The sequence below is a fragment of the Rousettus aegyptiacus genome, unplaced genomic scaffold (assembly GCF_014176215.1).
Source record: "Rousettus aegyptiacus isolate mRouAeg1 unplaced genomic scaffold, mRouAeg1.p scaffold_m13_p_6, whole genome shotgun sequence".
NCBI classification, from domain to species: domain Eukaryota; kingdom Metazoa; phylum Chordata; class Mammalia; order Chiroptera; family Pteropodidae; genus Rousettus; species Rousettus aegyptiacus.
This window is the reverse complement of record NW_023416309.1, coordinates 114,968,641-114,979,850: the sequence shown is the minus strand read 5'-3', so window position 1 is coordinate 114,979,850 and position 11,210 is coordinate 114,968,641. Positions and strand designations below refer to the sequence as shown.

The 11,210-nt window shown below is 62.7% G+C and overlaps 1 protein-coding gene across 13 annotated transcripts in view; it reads left to right on the top strand.

Moving 5' to 3' along the window:
• The first annotated feature begins 6,505 nt into the window (after positions 1–6,505).
• The window catches only part of CCDC57 (coiled-coil domain containing 57), a 57,347-nt gene continuing 52,642 nt past the window's right edge, over positions 6,506–11,210 (top strand). For 11 of the 13 annotated variants that reach the window (XM_036222682.1, XM_036222679.1, XM_036222681.1 and 8 more), the window contains exon 1: positions 6,778–10,973. In XM_036222682.1, the coding sequence (XP_036078575.1) occupies positions 10,258–10,973 (716 nt within the window). In that variant the 5' untranslated portion in view covers positions 6,778–10,257. The other 2 variants (XM_036222680.1, XM_036222686.1) reach the window with 2 other exon arrangements.

Sequence of the window (11,210 nt, the reverse complement as noted above, 5' to 3'; positions counted from 1 at the left end):
GCTCCTGGAAAAACCGACGAGTCGACCGCGTGGCCAGCTCAGCGGCAGGAGCTCCGTCCGCCGCCCACGCACCGGCCAGCGGCTTCCCTGCCTGGTCTGCACTGCCTGCCCGGGCTGGGCGCTGGGCGTGGCCATTAGGGCTGGGGTTTGGGGGTGTGCAGGTTTGGGGAAGTTAGGGTTGGGGCTGTCTGTGTCAGGTGGGGTTTGGAGTGTCACGCCCATTAATTGAATGCTCCCCCTCCCTTCCTCCCGCATCCTCTGGGACTTCGTGTCTGGATTCGCCTGTTCTGGGGGGCGTCACGTGAAAGGAGCTGCCCTAGGTGGCCTTTGGGGCCTGCGTCCTGCGCCTGCGCGGGGCTTCCGCGGTCTGTGGCAGCCGCCATCCCTCCCCTCCCGCTGACGGCTGAATAGCGCTCCACCGGGTGCACAGACCGCCTTGCTGGCCGCCGCTGCCGGACACGTGGGCCAGGCCCCCCCTTTCGGCTGCTGTGAGCGCGCGCTCCCACGCCGTTCCCGGGGGCGCGTGTTTCCGCACAGGGCTGGGGGGGCCCCTCTGGGTCACGCCCCGTCACTGTGTGGGGAACCGCTGATCCTTTCTCTCCGTGACGGTGCCCCTGACGCCCCCAGCGGCAGCCCCGTGTTTCCGCACAGGGCTGGGGGGCCCCTCTGGGTCACGCCCCGTCACTGTGTGGGGAACCACTGATCCTTTCTCTCCGTGTCGGCGCCCCTGACGCCCCCGGCGGCAGCCCACGGGTTCCTGTTTCTCCACATGCCGACGTCGCGTCTTCCCCTTTTCCTACACTGACGCCATCCTAGTGGGTGTGGGGTGGCCTCTCGCGTAGTCCCCAACTAGCTGAGCCCCTGAGCCTCTTCTCGGCGGCTCGTCGGTCGCGTCTCTGTCATTTTTGGAGAAATGTCTGTTGCTCATCTTTGAAATGGGGCCGTTTGTCTCTCTGGTTGGGTTTTAACGTCCCGGACCCTCTTTGGCCTTGGGAGGTGCACATCTCTGCTGTGCCCTTGGGGGGCTGTCTGCGCCCCCTCACACGGCCCTTTGGGCCACATGAGCTCTGTCTTTGCTCCTTTGGTGGCTGATTTGGGGCCCTAGCTAGTCGCCAATTGCATGAAGATGTGCGTGTATTTTCTAGTTTCAGCCCTGACGTTTAGGGCATCGGTCCATTTTGAAAGGGGTTTCGTTTGTGGCGTGAGATGGGGTCTGGCTTCCGTGTGCACGAGGATGTCCACGAAGCGTCCCCACGCCACTGTGGCTCTGTTACTCTCAGAATTACAAAAACAAGGACGTGGGCTTGGGCCGCTCCGTGTTCAGACAGGGGTGGGTGACGCCAGGCAGGGGCCTCCCCGGGTCCCCCTTCCTAGCCCTGCCCAGCCCCTTACCCCACGGCACTGGAGCCCCTGTGGGTGGCCAGCAGCCTCAGGGGGAAGGTCTCAGTGAGGGGCATGGGGGGCAGGCTCACCTGGCTGTAGGGTGCCCGGAGCCTGGGCTGCTCTGGAGGCCGCTGGCTCTGCAAGGCCGTCTGGGACTCGCCTCTGCCTCTCGGATGGGGCCACAGGCTGGACTGGGAGTGGCCCCGAGCACTCGCGCCTCCCCCGCTCTCCAGGCCCCTTGGGTCTAGCCCCTCTGGCTGCACTTCCTGTCCTTCATCTCAGCAGCAGCAACCAGGCTCCGCCACCCCTGCTCCACCCCCCACTCTGGGGGGTGTCCTGGGGGGGGGGCCCTCCGCCCCTCCAGGCCCTGGGGACGTGGGGGCGGGATTGGGACACGGGGGAACATGAGAACGGGGCTGGAACTGTCATTTTGTTTCCCATTGGGAGCCCCTCGCATCCCTCTGCACCCGCCCCCTCAGGCCCCGGACCTGCCCCCTCAGGCCCCACAGGCTGCCCTTCCGGCCTTGGTCCCTGGAGTCCCCACTGCCTGTTCCTCCTTCCCGGCCGCCTGGAGGCCACCCAGCCCAGGCTCCCAGGGGGCCGCTCCTCTGCTGTCCACGGGCCTGTCCTCCCTGCTGTCCTTCCTGTCCTTCCCACAAGTGCAGGGAAGCGCCACTCCACAGCTCAGGGGCAGCTCCCCGTGCCCCGCCCATCTCGCCTACTGCTGTTGGCCCCAGCTCTGGCCTGGGGGGTGGGCAGGGTGAAGGACTGGTGGCCAGAAGCACCACCGTTGGGGGGACCCCTCCCTGGCTGGGTCTGGCCCCCAGCGCCTACAGTCTCCTGAGATGAGGTCCAGGACAGAGCTGGTGGCCACACAACCTCTGCTCACAGTGGCCAGCTCCTGTGACCCCTGCTTGTCTGGAGGCAGCCAAGGGTAGCCAAGGGTACCTGCAACTCTACCTGCTTACCAGGTGAGGGGGGTCATGGTGGGTCGGGGACCGCCGAGTCGGCTGGCCGACCCCGACACTACACAGAGCCTCCTCAGTTGGGGACCCTGCGGGGGCACACTCGTGAGGGCGCGCTGCCCCAGGCTGCCTGTGCCGGCCTCCAGCCCTGCCCCCCACGAGCGGGGGCCACTCCCCAGGCCTCGTGTGAGGGCCCATGGCCGCTGCCACCCCACCGCTCCCTGGGGACGCCCTCGGTCTCCAGGGCTCCTCCGCCTGGTTCTTCCCCTGCTGCTCTCCCGCGCGTGGGGCCCAGTCCCGCCCCCTTCTCGTCCTTGTCCGTAAGCATCTGGGCAGCGGCCTCGTCCACACTCAAGGCCATCTGCAGATGACAACTCCGAGACACCCCACTGCCCAAGTGGGGCGGCCTCCTGGGCTCCGCCCCCTCCCACAGCCCTCCTCGGGCGTCCCCCCCAGCCTCCTTTCTGCCCCCTGCTCCCATGTCCGGGTCCAGCAGGCCCTATAGCGCCTCGCGCCCTGGGCCACCACCGCCCGGCGGCTGGGCCACCCTCTGGAACAGAGCAGGCACTCGGCGAGTGCAGGTGAGGGAGGGACGTTCGGGTAACAACACCTCCAGGCACAGGAGCCACCGGCCGGGCCCCAGGGCACCTGTGTCCCTTGCCTCGCCCCTGATCCAGCTTTCTCTCCTCCCATGCAGGTCACTCAGGTCTCACCTGCGCAGGTGCGTTGCCCGGTGACCGCGCTAATGCAGTGTGTGCACCTGACCTTGCTTTGCCCGCCTCTTCCCAACCTTGTGCTCGCCAGGCCCAGGTGCGACCCAGGTGCGGGCCACCTGTTCTTTGGTTTTGCTCTCCAGTCACTGGGCTCAGCTACCTGGGCCACCCCTCCCTGGTGGTGTCTGAAGTTGTAACTCTCCCCCTTGTCCCCCTGAATCTCAGTGTGAAGCTTCCTAGCCCTGGGGGACAGCGGTCATGACCCCAGCCCCTGCCTGGCACATGGGTGCGGTGGTGTTTCCGGGGGCAGAGGGCGGGAGGGTGGCAGCTGCCTTTGGCGAGGGGCCGAGGGAGATGGGCTGGGCTCCGTGCCAGGCCTGGGCATCCCTTCTGGGGCCAACCGCAGGCCTCCCCCCTGGTGACTCAGCGCCCGCTTGCAGCGCGACTGAGCCCGGCCACGGCCGGTGCCCTCATGGGGAGGCTAGCCTGAGGGTGGGCTTCCAGCAGGGGCACGCGAGGCCGGCGAGGCGGGCAGGGCCTGCCCCGGGCCGCAGAACCTCCTGGCTTATCACACCTGGGTCCCATATTCTTGCCCCCGAGGGGTGGACCTCGTGGTCTCTGGGGGTCAGCTCCCAGTGTGAACGAGCCATGAGTCCCCTGGGGTCACCTCCTGTGCAGTGAGCGGGGTGACAGAGAAGGTGGGCACCACCTCTTTCCCCGTTAAAGATGGCCGTTGGGGGCGCCCTGGCCAGGCGTCCGCTTGGTGCCCGCTGTGGGGACATCCCTCCCTGGACCCTCGTGGGACCCGATAGCCCTGTCTGTCTCCAGGCTTCGACCTCTGGGAAGTGGCTGTGTTGGAACCCCGAGTCCCCCTCATCCCTTCAGGGCACCGTCCTCCCCACTGAGTCCCTTCCTGGTGTGGGGCTGGGAGGACGCCCTCCCTGCCCTTGACCTGTCTCCTGGTTCACAGGGCACCCCTTGTTCTTGGGGACAGGGGCCCTCCGGCTGACCATCCCGGGCCTGGCACAGATGGGGGGAGTGAAAGACAGCTCCACTGAACCCCCACCTGGCTCCCCATTTCCCTAGCACTCTGCCGGGAGTTCCTGTGCCCACACCCTTCTGCAGCTGTCTTCATGGGTGGAGGCCCGGGGTGTAGGGGGGAGGGGCAGATGGAGAAGTCGTTGCCTCCGGGGGAAGTGACCTGCTCAAAGCCACACAGGTCAGTGCCCAGCCCGTGCCCCTCCCCTGCCTCCTGCCCCATCCCTGTCCGTGAGAGGCCTGACTGTGAGGTCAGCCCCCAGCACCAGCAGTGTGAGTCCCGCCGTAAAGATAGAGACGCACGGGAGGGCCATGTGGTGGCAGAAGCAGAGAGCAGAGTGATGTGTCCGCGAGCCGAGGGACACCGAAAACTGCAAGTGAGCCACCAGGAGCCGGACGAGGCGGGGCGGGTCCAGCTAGGGCCTTCGGCGGGAACACAGCCCTGCAGGCGCCTTGATTTTGGACTCGTGGTCTCTGGGACAGTTGTCTTCAGCCCCCCAGTCTATGGTCACTTGTTATGGTTCCAGGACACTGACACATGGTCTGCCACCGGGAGGCAGCAGGCTGGACACAGCTTGCAGGCCCAGCACCCACAGGGGAGCAGGACACCTGTGTCGCGGGGTGGGCAGAGGGCACTGGGGAGTGGAGGGTGCACGTCTGGTCTGACCAAGGGGGTCGGGGGCAGGTCAGGGAAGGCTGCCTGGGAGCACACGGAGTCCGGCCTGGCTCATAGGGAGCCCGGCTGGGGAGCCCGGTAGACAGCAGTGCCCAGAGTTGCAGGCAGAGGGCTGTAGAGGGGGCTGAGGCTGCGGCCTCAGTGCTGGCCTCCGTGGTCCCAGGAGGTGGGAGCCTCTGGGGGCCCCGTGGAGGGGGGCAGTGGGGGGAGAGAGATACCGAGGGCTCCGCGGGCCAGCATGCCCCTTCTTCCCCATGGGCAGCTGCTGGGCTGCTGGGCAGGGGCATGGCTAAGGGGCCCCAAGGGAGGCCAAGCAGATAGGATGGCAGACCACAGAGGACCAGTGGGGGCCAGTCCCATGTGACGTGATGTGGCCCTCGGCAGGGTGGTGAGCACCTGGGTTGTTGGCAGGGCCTCCGTGGGCACCCAATATCTTGCTGGCTGTGTGGGGACAGGTGAGTGCTGCATCTCTGAGCCCAGCTGGGGCTCAGGAGAGAGGGTCAGTTCTGGGGTTTTTGGTGAGACTGCAGGGGCTGGGAAAATGCATGTGACCATTAGAGGGCAGTAGAAACCGGCCTTCCACGGGAAGCAAGGCCTGGTGGAGGGGCTGAGTAAATGCATGTCACCAGTAGAGGGCAGTAGAAGATCGCCTTCCACGGGAAGCAAAGCTGGGCTATGCATGGGGCAACCTTTGGGGTTAGCGCTGGGGTCAGGTTTACGGTAAGAATGGGTCAGGGTTAGGGACCACAGACAGTAAGGGATACTCATAGTCATTGAAACGGGGCGTCCTGTGGGCTTTCATGGGCACCCTGGAAACCTTCCCCGGGGACAAACCAGCACTGTATTTCACGTGTTTCTTACCCACAAAACAACTGGGAAAGGAGAGTGTCTCACCCCCATTCCACTGAGAAGCAAACTGAGTCCCAGGAAGTTGTAACAAGGCAGGGGCAGAGCCAGATTTGAACCTGCGCTCTATCACAGCAGATTAAAGGTCTCTCGGCCCCTCTGGCTCCTCCAGGCAGACACTGCCGTTGTCCCGTGGAGTCTGTGCATTGATGGGATTACATCCTTTATGCTCCATGGCTTTGGGTTTCTGATCTATCTCTGATTCTTAGTGCCTCCTGGACCTTGCTCCACGAGCTGCTTCCTAAAGCAGAGCCTTTCTTATGGCTGCCTAGGTTGGGGCGTTTGTCCAGCACTGGCAGGACAAGCTTGAGGACCAGCAGGCATACCATCCAGGTCCAGAAAACACAGACGTACAAGCAAGGGCAGGACCACGTGCGTGCCTCCGCCAGGCACGCTGAGCATGTTTTATCTTTACTTGGGACAGCTGGGTCATTCTCAGCGCCAGTGGACGCTCAGACCTGGTGACTCTAAGCACCAGGACGCCTGCAGAGGTGGTTTTGTGTCTTGGTTTGACGTATAATTGAACACACGAACAAAAGCGCGCAGCTTGTGAGCGCACACGCACTGAAGTCTCAGAGCCGCCGCTGGGGCCCGCCTGCCGCCTGCCTGCGACGAGCAGAGGCGCCCGGCGCGCTCCCGGCCGGAGGGACCCCCGCGCGACGCCGCCTGCAGCCCGCCCGCCCGCCCTCGCGCATCCCGGTCCCGGCCCAGGGCAGCGCGCCCCTCCGAGGCCCACCCTCCGCGCTCCGAGCCGGGCGCGCGGCGGCGCCCGGGTCCTGGCGCCCCTGGGCTCAGCTGGAGAAGCCTCAGTCGGCTCCTCTTCACCCCGCCACCCCACGATGGTACGGGGCCCTCTTCACTCGGCTGACCCGCCTGGAGTCGGGTGGGACGGAGACCCACGCGCCCCCCTTGGCGCGGGTGCACCGGCCCGGGCAGGACAGGGGCGGAGGAGCCCGGAACCCAGAGGCCGGCTCCCGTTTCCGGCCGGCGGGATCGGAGCGCTGCACGGAGCGCGTGCGGATACGCGGAAGGAGTCGTGTCGCTACGGCAACGCTGCGGGACCGGAAGTTGCTCCCGGCCAGCGTTCGAGGTGAGATGCAGGCGAGGGCGCGGCGCCCCGACGCGGGAGGGAGCGGTGGGGACGCGCGAGGTGCCGTTATTCGCGGTCTTTTGTGTCACTTTGCACGATGTCGTCTCTTTCCTTGGGAAAACTCGTGACTTTCAAGTCCTGCCAGACGCAGCTTGGTGTTGAGGGGACCGCAGAGGCCCGAACCGGGCTGGACCCCGTGGGGCCCGCACCTGCCTAGTCCCTGGGGCTGTTCCCTGCTGCGTCCGTCCCGGCAGGCCGGGCGGCCGGTCTGCGGGCGTTCGCTGGCGCCACGCTTTGTTTGCAGCGCTTCAAATCGTTCAGCCCCTTCAGGCAACGCAGCGATGGGGGCGCTGCTGGTGACGCAATGGCGCAGAAAGATGAGGGCGTGCGCCCAAGTTCCTCAGCCGGTGAGGACGGGTTTAAGCCCAGGCAGTCTGGGCCCCCAGGCTGAAAATTACTTGAGACTTACTAGAATGTCGCAGAAGGAGCACAGAGATTTACCCTGTACCTTTTGCCGAGAGTCCCCAAAACGTTAGCCTCTTCCATTACCACATTACGTTTAGCCAACTAACGAAATTAACACTAATCGAATATACAGGATTTGTTCAGTTATCTAAGTTTACTCTTCTACAGGGTCCAATCCAGGACCATCCTTATTTTCTTAATCTTTACTTGGAACAATTCCTCAGTCTCGCTTTGACTTTCACGGGTCAGTTATTTTGTAGAAGTCCCTCAGTTTGGGTTTATGTAATGTTTCCTCATGATTAATTTTAAGTAATGTGTTTTTGATAAGAAAACCTCAACGCTGAAAGTATGTTCTCAGTGCCTCTTATCAGTAGGCTCCTGATGCCAATTTGCCCCATCACTAACTGGTCACACGGTTTAGGTGGCATCTGCCAGGTGTCTTTATCATGAAGTTACCATTTTTCTTTTGTAAATAATAAGTGACTTGTGGGGAGATACTCTGAGACTATGCGACTATCTTGTTTCTAACCATGCTGCCTGTCACTGATTTTAGCGACCACAAGTGAGGGATTTCTGAAACAATTATTCATGTCATATTTGCCAAATGGCGACTTTCCCATTTCCATTATTCCTTCCACATGTATTAGCTGGGATTCTACTGTGAGAAACTTCTCTCCTTCCCATTTTTCTATGTACCCGGTTATTTATGTTGGTATAGACATTTTATTTTTATTCCATAGGTTGTAATCCATCACTGTCATTTGTTTCGTTGCTCTGACTGTCCAGATTTGGGCATTCGGAGCGCGTGCAGGTTGGCTTCGGGGTCCATTTAGCGCGCCCCAGCCTTTCTGAGCACTTGCTTGCTTCTCGGCGCCACCATCTGTTCCAGGCTCTGCAGGTGCTTGCCTCGGCTCGCCTGCGAGCAGCCCTTTCTCCAAGGAGTTCTAGTTCCTTTCTATGCAGACAGTGGTGTTTGGACGCCGAGGCCTGGGTGCGGGCGAGCTCGTTGCCCCTGAAATGTCCCTGCTTTTCGGCTTCTCAGTGGGCAGAGCTAGGAAGCACTTGTGGGTATGCATCATGCCCATCTGTATCGATTTCTGGGTCTGTATGCCTGTGCATGAAACTGTTAGCTCGTGCTGCCGCCTCCATCCAGCCCATTATCACAGGGCTCGTTCTCTATTCCTTCTTCCCTCTAAGTCTGGCTCTCGTGCTTAAATAGATTTACTTAATTGCTCAGCCTTAGACGACACCGAAAGTGGTACTAGAATTGCTCGTCCATGTTTCTGTGAGAAACGAACCTACTAGCTAGTGTTACCTTTGCATGCAGTGGCCTTTGTTTTTATCTTTAGCATCCATAGTCGGAGTCCTGTGTTACAGAGTTGCTTTAGCGTGTTTGTTATTCATTCGTAGTCAGGTTCGTTGTTTCTCTTTAGTTCTGAGTCCTCACTGATTGAAGGTTTTTGGTATGTGAGACATCGCTGTGGTTCTACAGGGGAGCAGGGTGTTAAGTTCTTAACTATGAGACAATTCAGTTTCTCTTCCCTTTTATTTCTCACGTGTTCACTTTTGAGGCAAGGGAATTTGGCGAGTGTAAATTCAAGTAAAAAAGCACCGCATACCCCGCACTGTAGTGGTGCTGCCCACCACAGCGAGTGCCAGCGGTGGAGTTAAGCTCTGACTGCTGCCCGTCTCATGTCGGGTTTCACGGATGGTGTGGGTACCGTCTGGCAGTCAGGGAAGGATGGGAGAGAAGGCCGTAGCGACAGTGACACCAGCTTTGCCATCGCCAGTGGCCACAGCCGCAGAACAGGGAACCCAGCTGTACCCAGGCGACCTTCAGCAAAGGCGCGAAAGCAGGGTGCGGGGTGCTGTGCGCAGTGCTGAGCGAGACAGGTCTCTGTTGCGGTGTCTGCTGGAGCCCGCGGCCTCACCTTCCTCACACCTGATGGGGACTCAGTGCGGGGACAGAGCCTGGGAGCTCGCTGGTCCTCAGAGGAGGCCGTCCCGTGATGCGAGGACCGGGGGCGGCCCGGCCTTGCCCTGCTGGGCAGCTGGTTCCCTGATGCCCTGGTTGAACGACACCTTGCCAAGGGCCGAGCTGACAGTGGGCCCTCTCCTCCGGAGGTTTCTAGAGTTTTCCCAGAAATTTCGCACAGTCCCTGCGGGGACATCTGCTGGCTGACTGACAGGTCAGGGGCAGGCTCTGAGTCTGCCGGTTCCAGCCGGGCAGTCGCAGCCCTGAGCTTTTGGGGTCCGCCTTCCGTGAGGTGTGCGCAGAGGCTGGCGGACGCTCCATGGCGGTGAAAAGGGACGCGGAGCATGTGGCGCCTCCCTCTGTGGATCGGTTTAGCCTGCGGTCCGGAGGGCAGTGGCTTCCGGGGGTCCTGCTAGAAGCTGGTGTCTCTCCCAGGAGTAGCTGGAAATTCTGGGGCTTGGGGGAAGGACCGTGGTGGGCGCACGGCAGGCCGGTCCTAGGGCCTCTGTGTGCAGATAGGTGGGACTCAGTCTTGGAGATGGCTGGGGCCGCGAGCTTGGCGTCATGCGATCAGGTTTCAAAACCAGAAGTCACCTGGAGGGGCCTGCGTGACCGATGCAGGGCGCCGAGGAGGGGCCTCGCTGGAGGGGCGGCCGTGGGCACTCTGTGGGAGGCGCTGTGACGGCAGACACTCGGCCAGACTGCAGCAGTGCGGGTGGCATCTTGTGGGGGGGCGGTCAAGTCCCCACACTAATGCCGACGTGCGGTGGCCGCTCCTGAGGGCGAGACGGGGCTGGGCAGGAGCGCTGTTCCCCGTGTGGCTCCGCCGCGGTCAGCGGGGCTTGCGTGTGCGGTGGGTTTCGGGCCGGCGAGTGTGATCACATGCACGTCGCCTGTGACGTGGCTCACTTCCGATGTGTGGCTTCCGGCGCTGACTGTCACACATGCCTCTTTGACACTCGTGTCGCTTCTGGTTATTATTTATGACGCATGTGACGTGAATGTTGTTTTTAACACACTACTCTTAAAAATGTGTTACTTCGAACATGAGTGTTACTGTGACATGTGTGTCGTTTGTGGCACATCACACTCCTGTCTCACCTGTGTTACTTCCAGCGTGTGTGTCACTTGTGCCATGCGCCACTTCTGACCCGCGTTGTTTGGGCCTGGTGTGCCCCCGATCCACTGGGCCTCAGGGCACTCGCCTCACTGCGCTGCGGTGTTCACACTATGACCGGATGGCAGACCCTGGCCCCACGCCTCTGCTTCCTGTGGCGACAGCTGTCCCGAAGTTGGGGTCTGAGGCGGGCTTTGCTGGAGGACTGCGAGACCCGTCATGGAGTCCTGTTCGCCTTCTCTCCCGCAGCTGCGTGATGCCGCCGCCCCCGCCCTCGGAGCAGGCCCTGGACGTGCTGCTGGCCCGCAAGGAGGAGGAGTGGCGGGCACTGCAGGCCCAGCGCTCCCAGCTGCAGGAGGCGGCTCTGCGGGAGGCGCAGGCCCGGCTGCGGCGCCTGCAGGAGGACTTCGTCTACAACCTGCAGGTGCTGGAGGAGCGGGACCGCGAGCTAGAGCGCTACGATGCCGCCTTCGCCCAGGCCCGCGGGCTGGAGGAGGCGCGGCAGGCCGAGGCGAGCGAGCTGAGGGTCGAGGCGGCCAAGCTGAGGCAGGCGCTCACCCGCGAGGCCCAGCGGCTGGAGGACCTGCAGCAGCGGTACCGGCAGAAGCTGCAGGAGCACCGCCTGGAGCTGGAGCGGGTCCGCAGGTGGGGCACACACCGCTCTCCGCGAGCACACACGAGCCCCGCTCCCTCTCAGGCCACCTGGCCGTTCACGCAGACGGGCATGGAGCGGGCCAGCAGGACAGAGGCCGGTGCTCCTCCGTGGCAGGTCAGATGCAAGGAGGGACCACCTCGGGGGCGCAGAAGCCCCCGACTCCCCGCCAGCAAGCCTGGAACGATGCACGGGCTTCCAGGGCCCCTGCAGCAGATTCACCAGTCCCA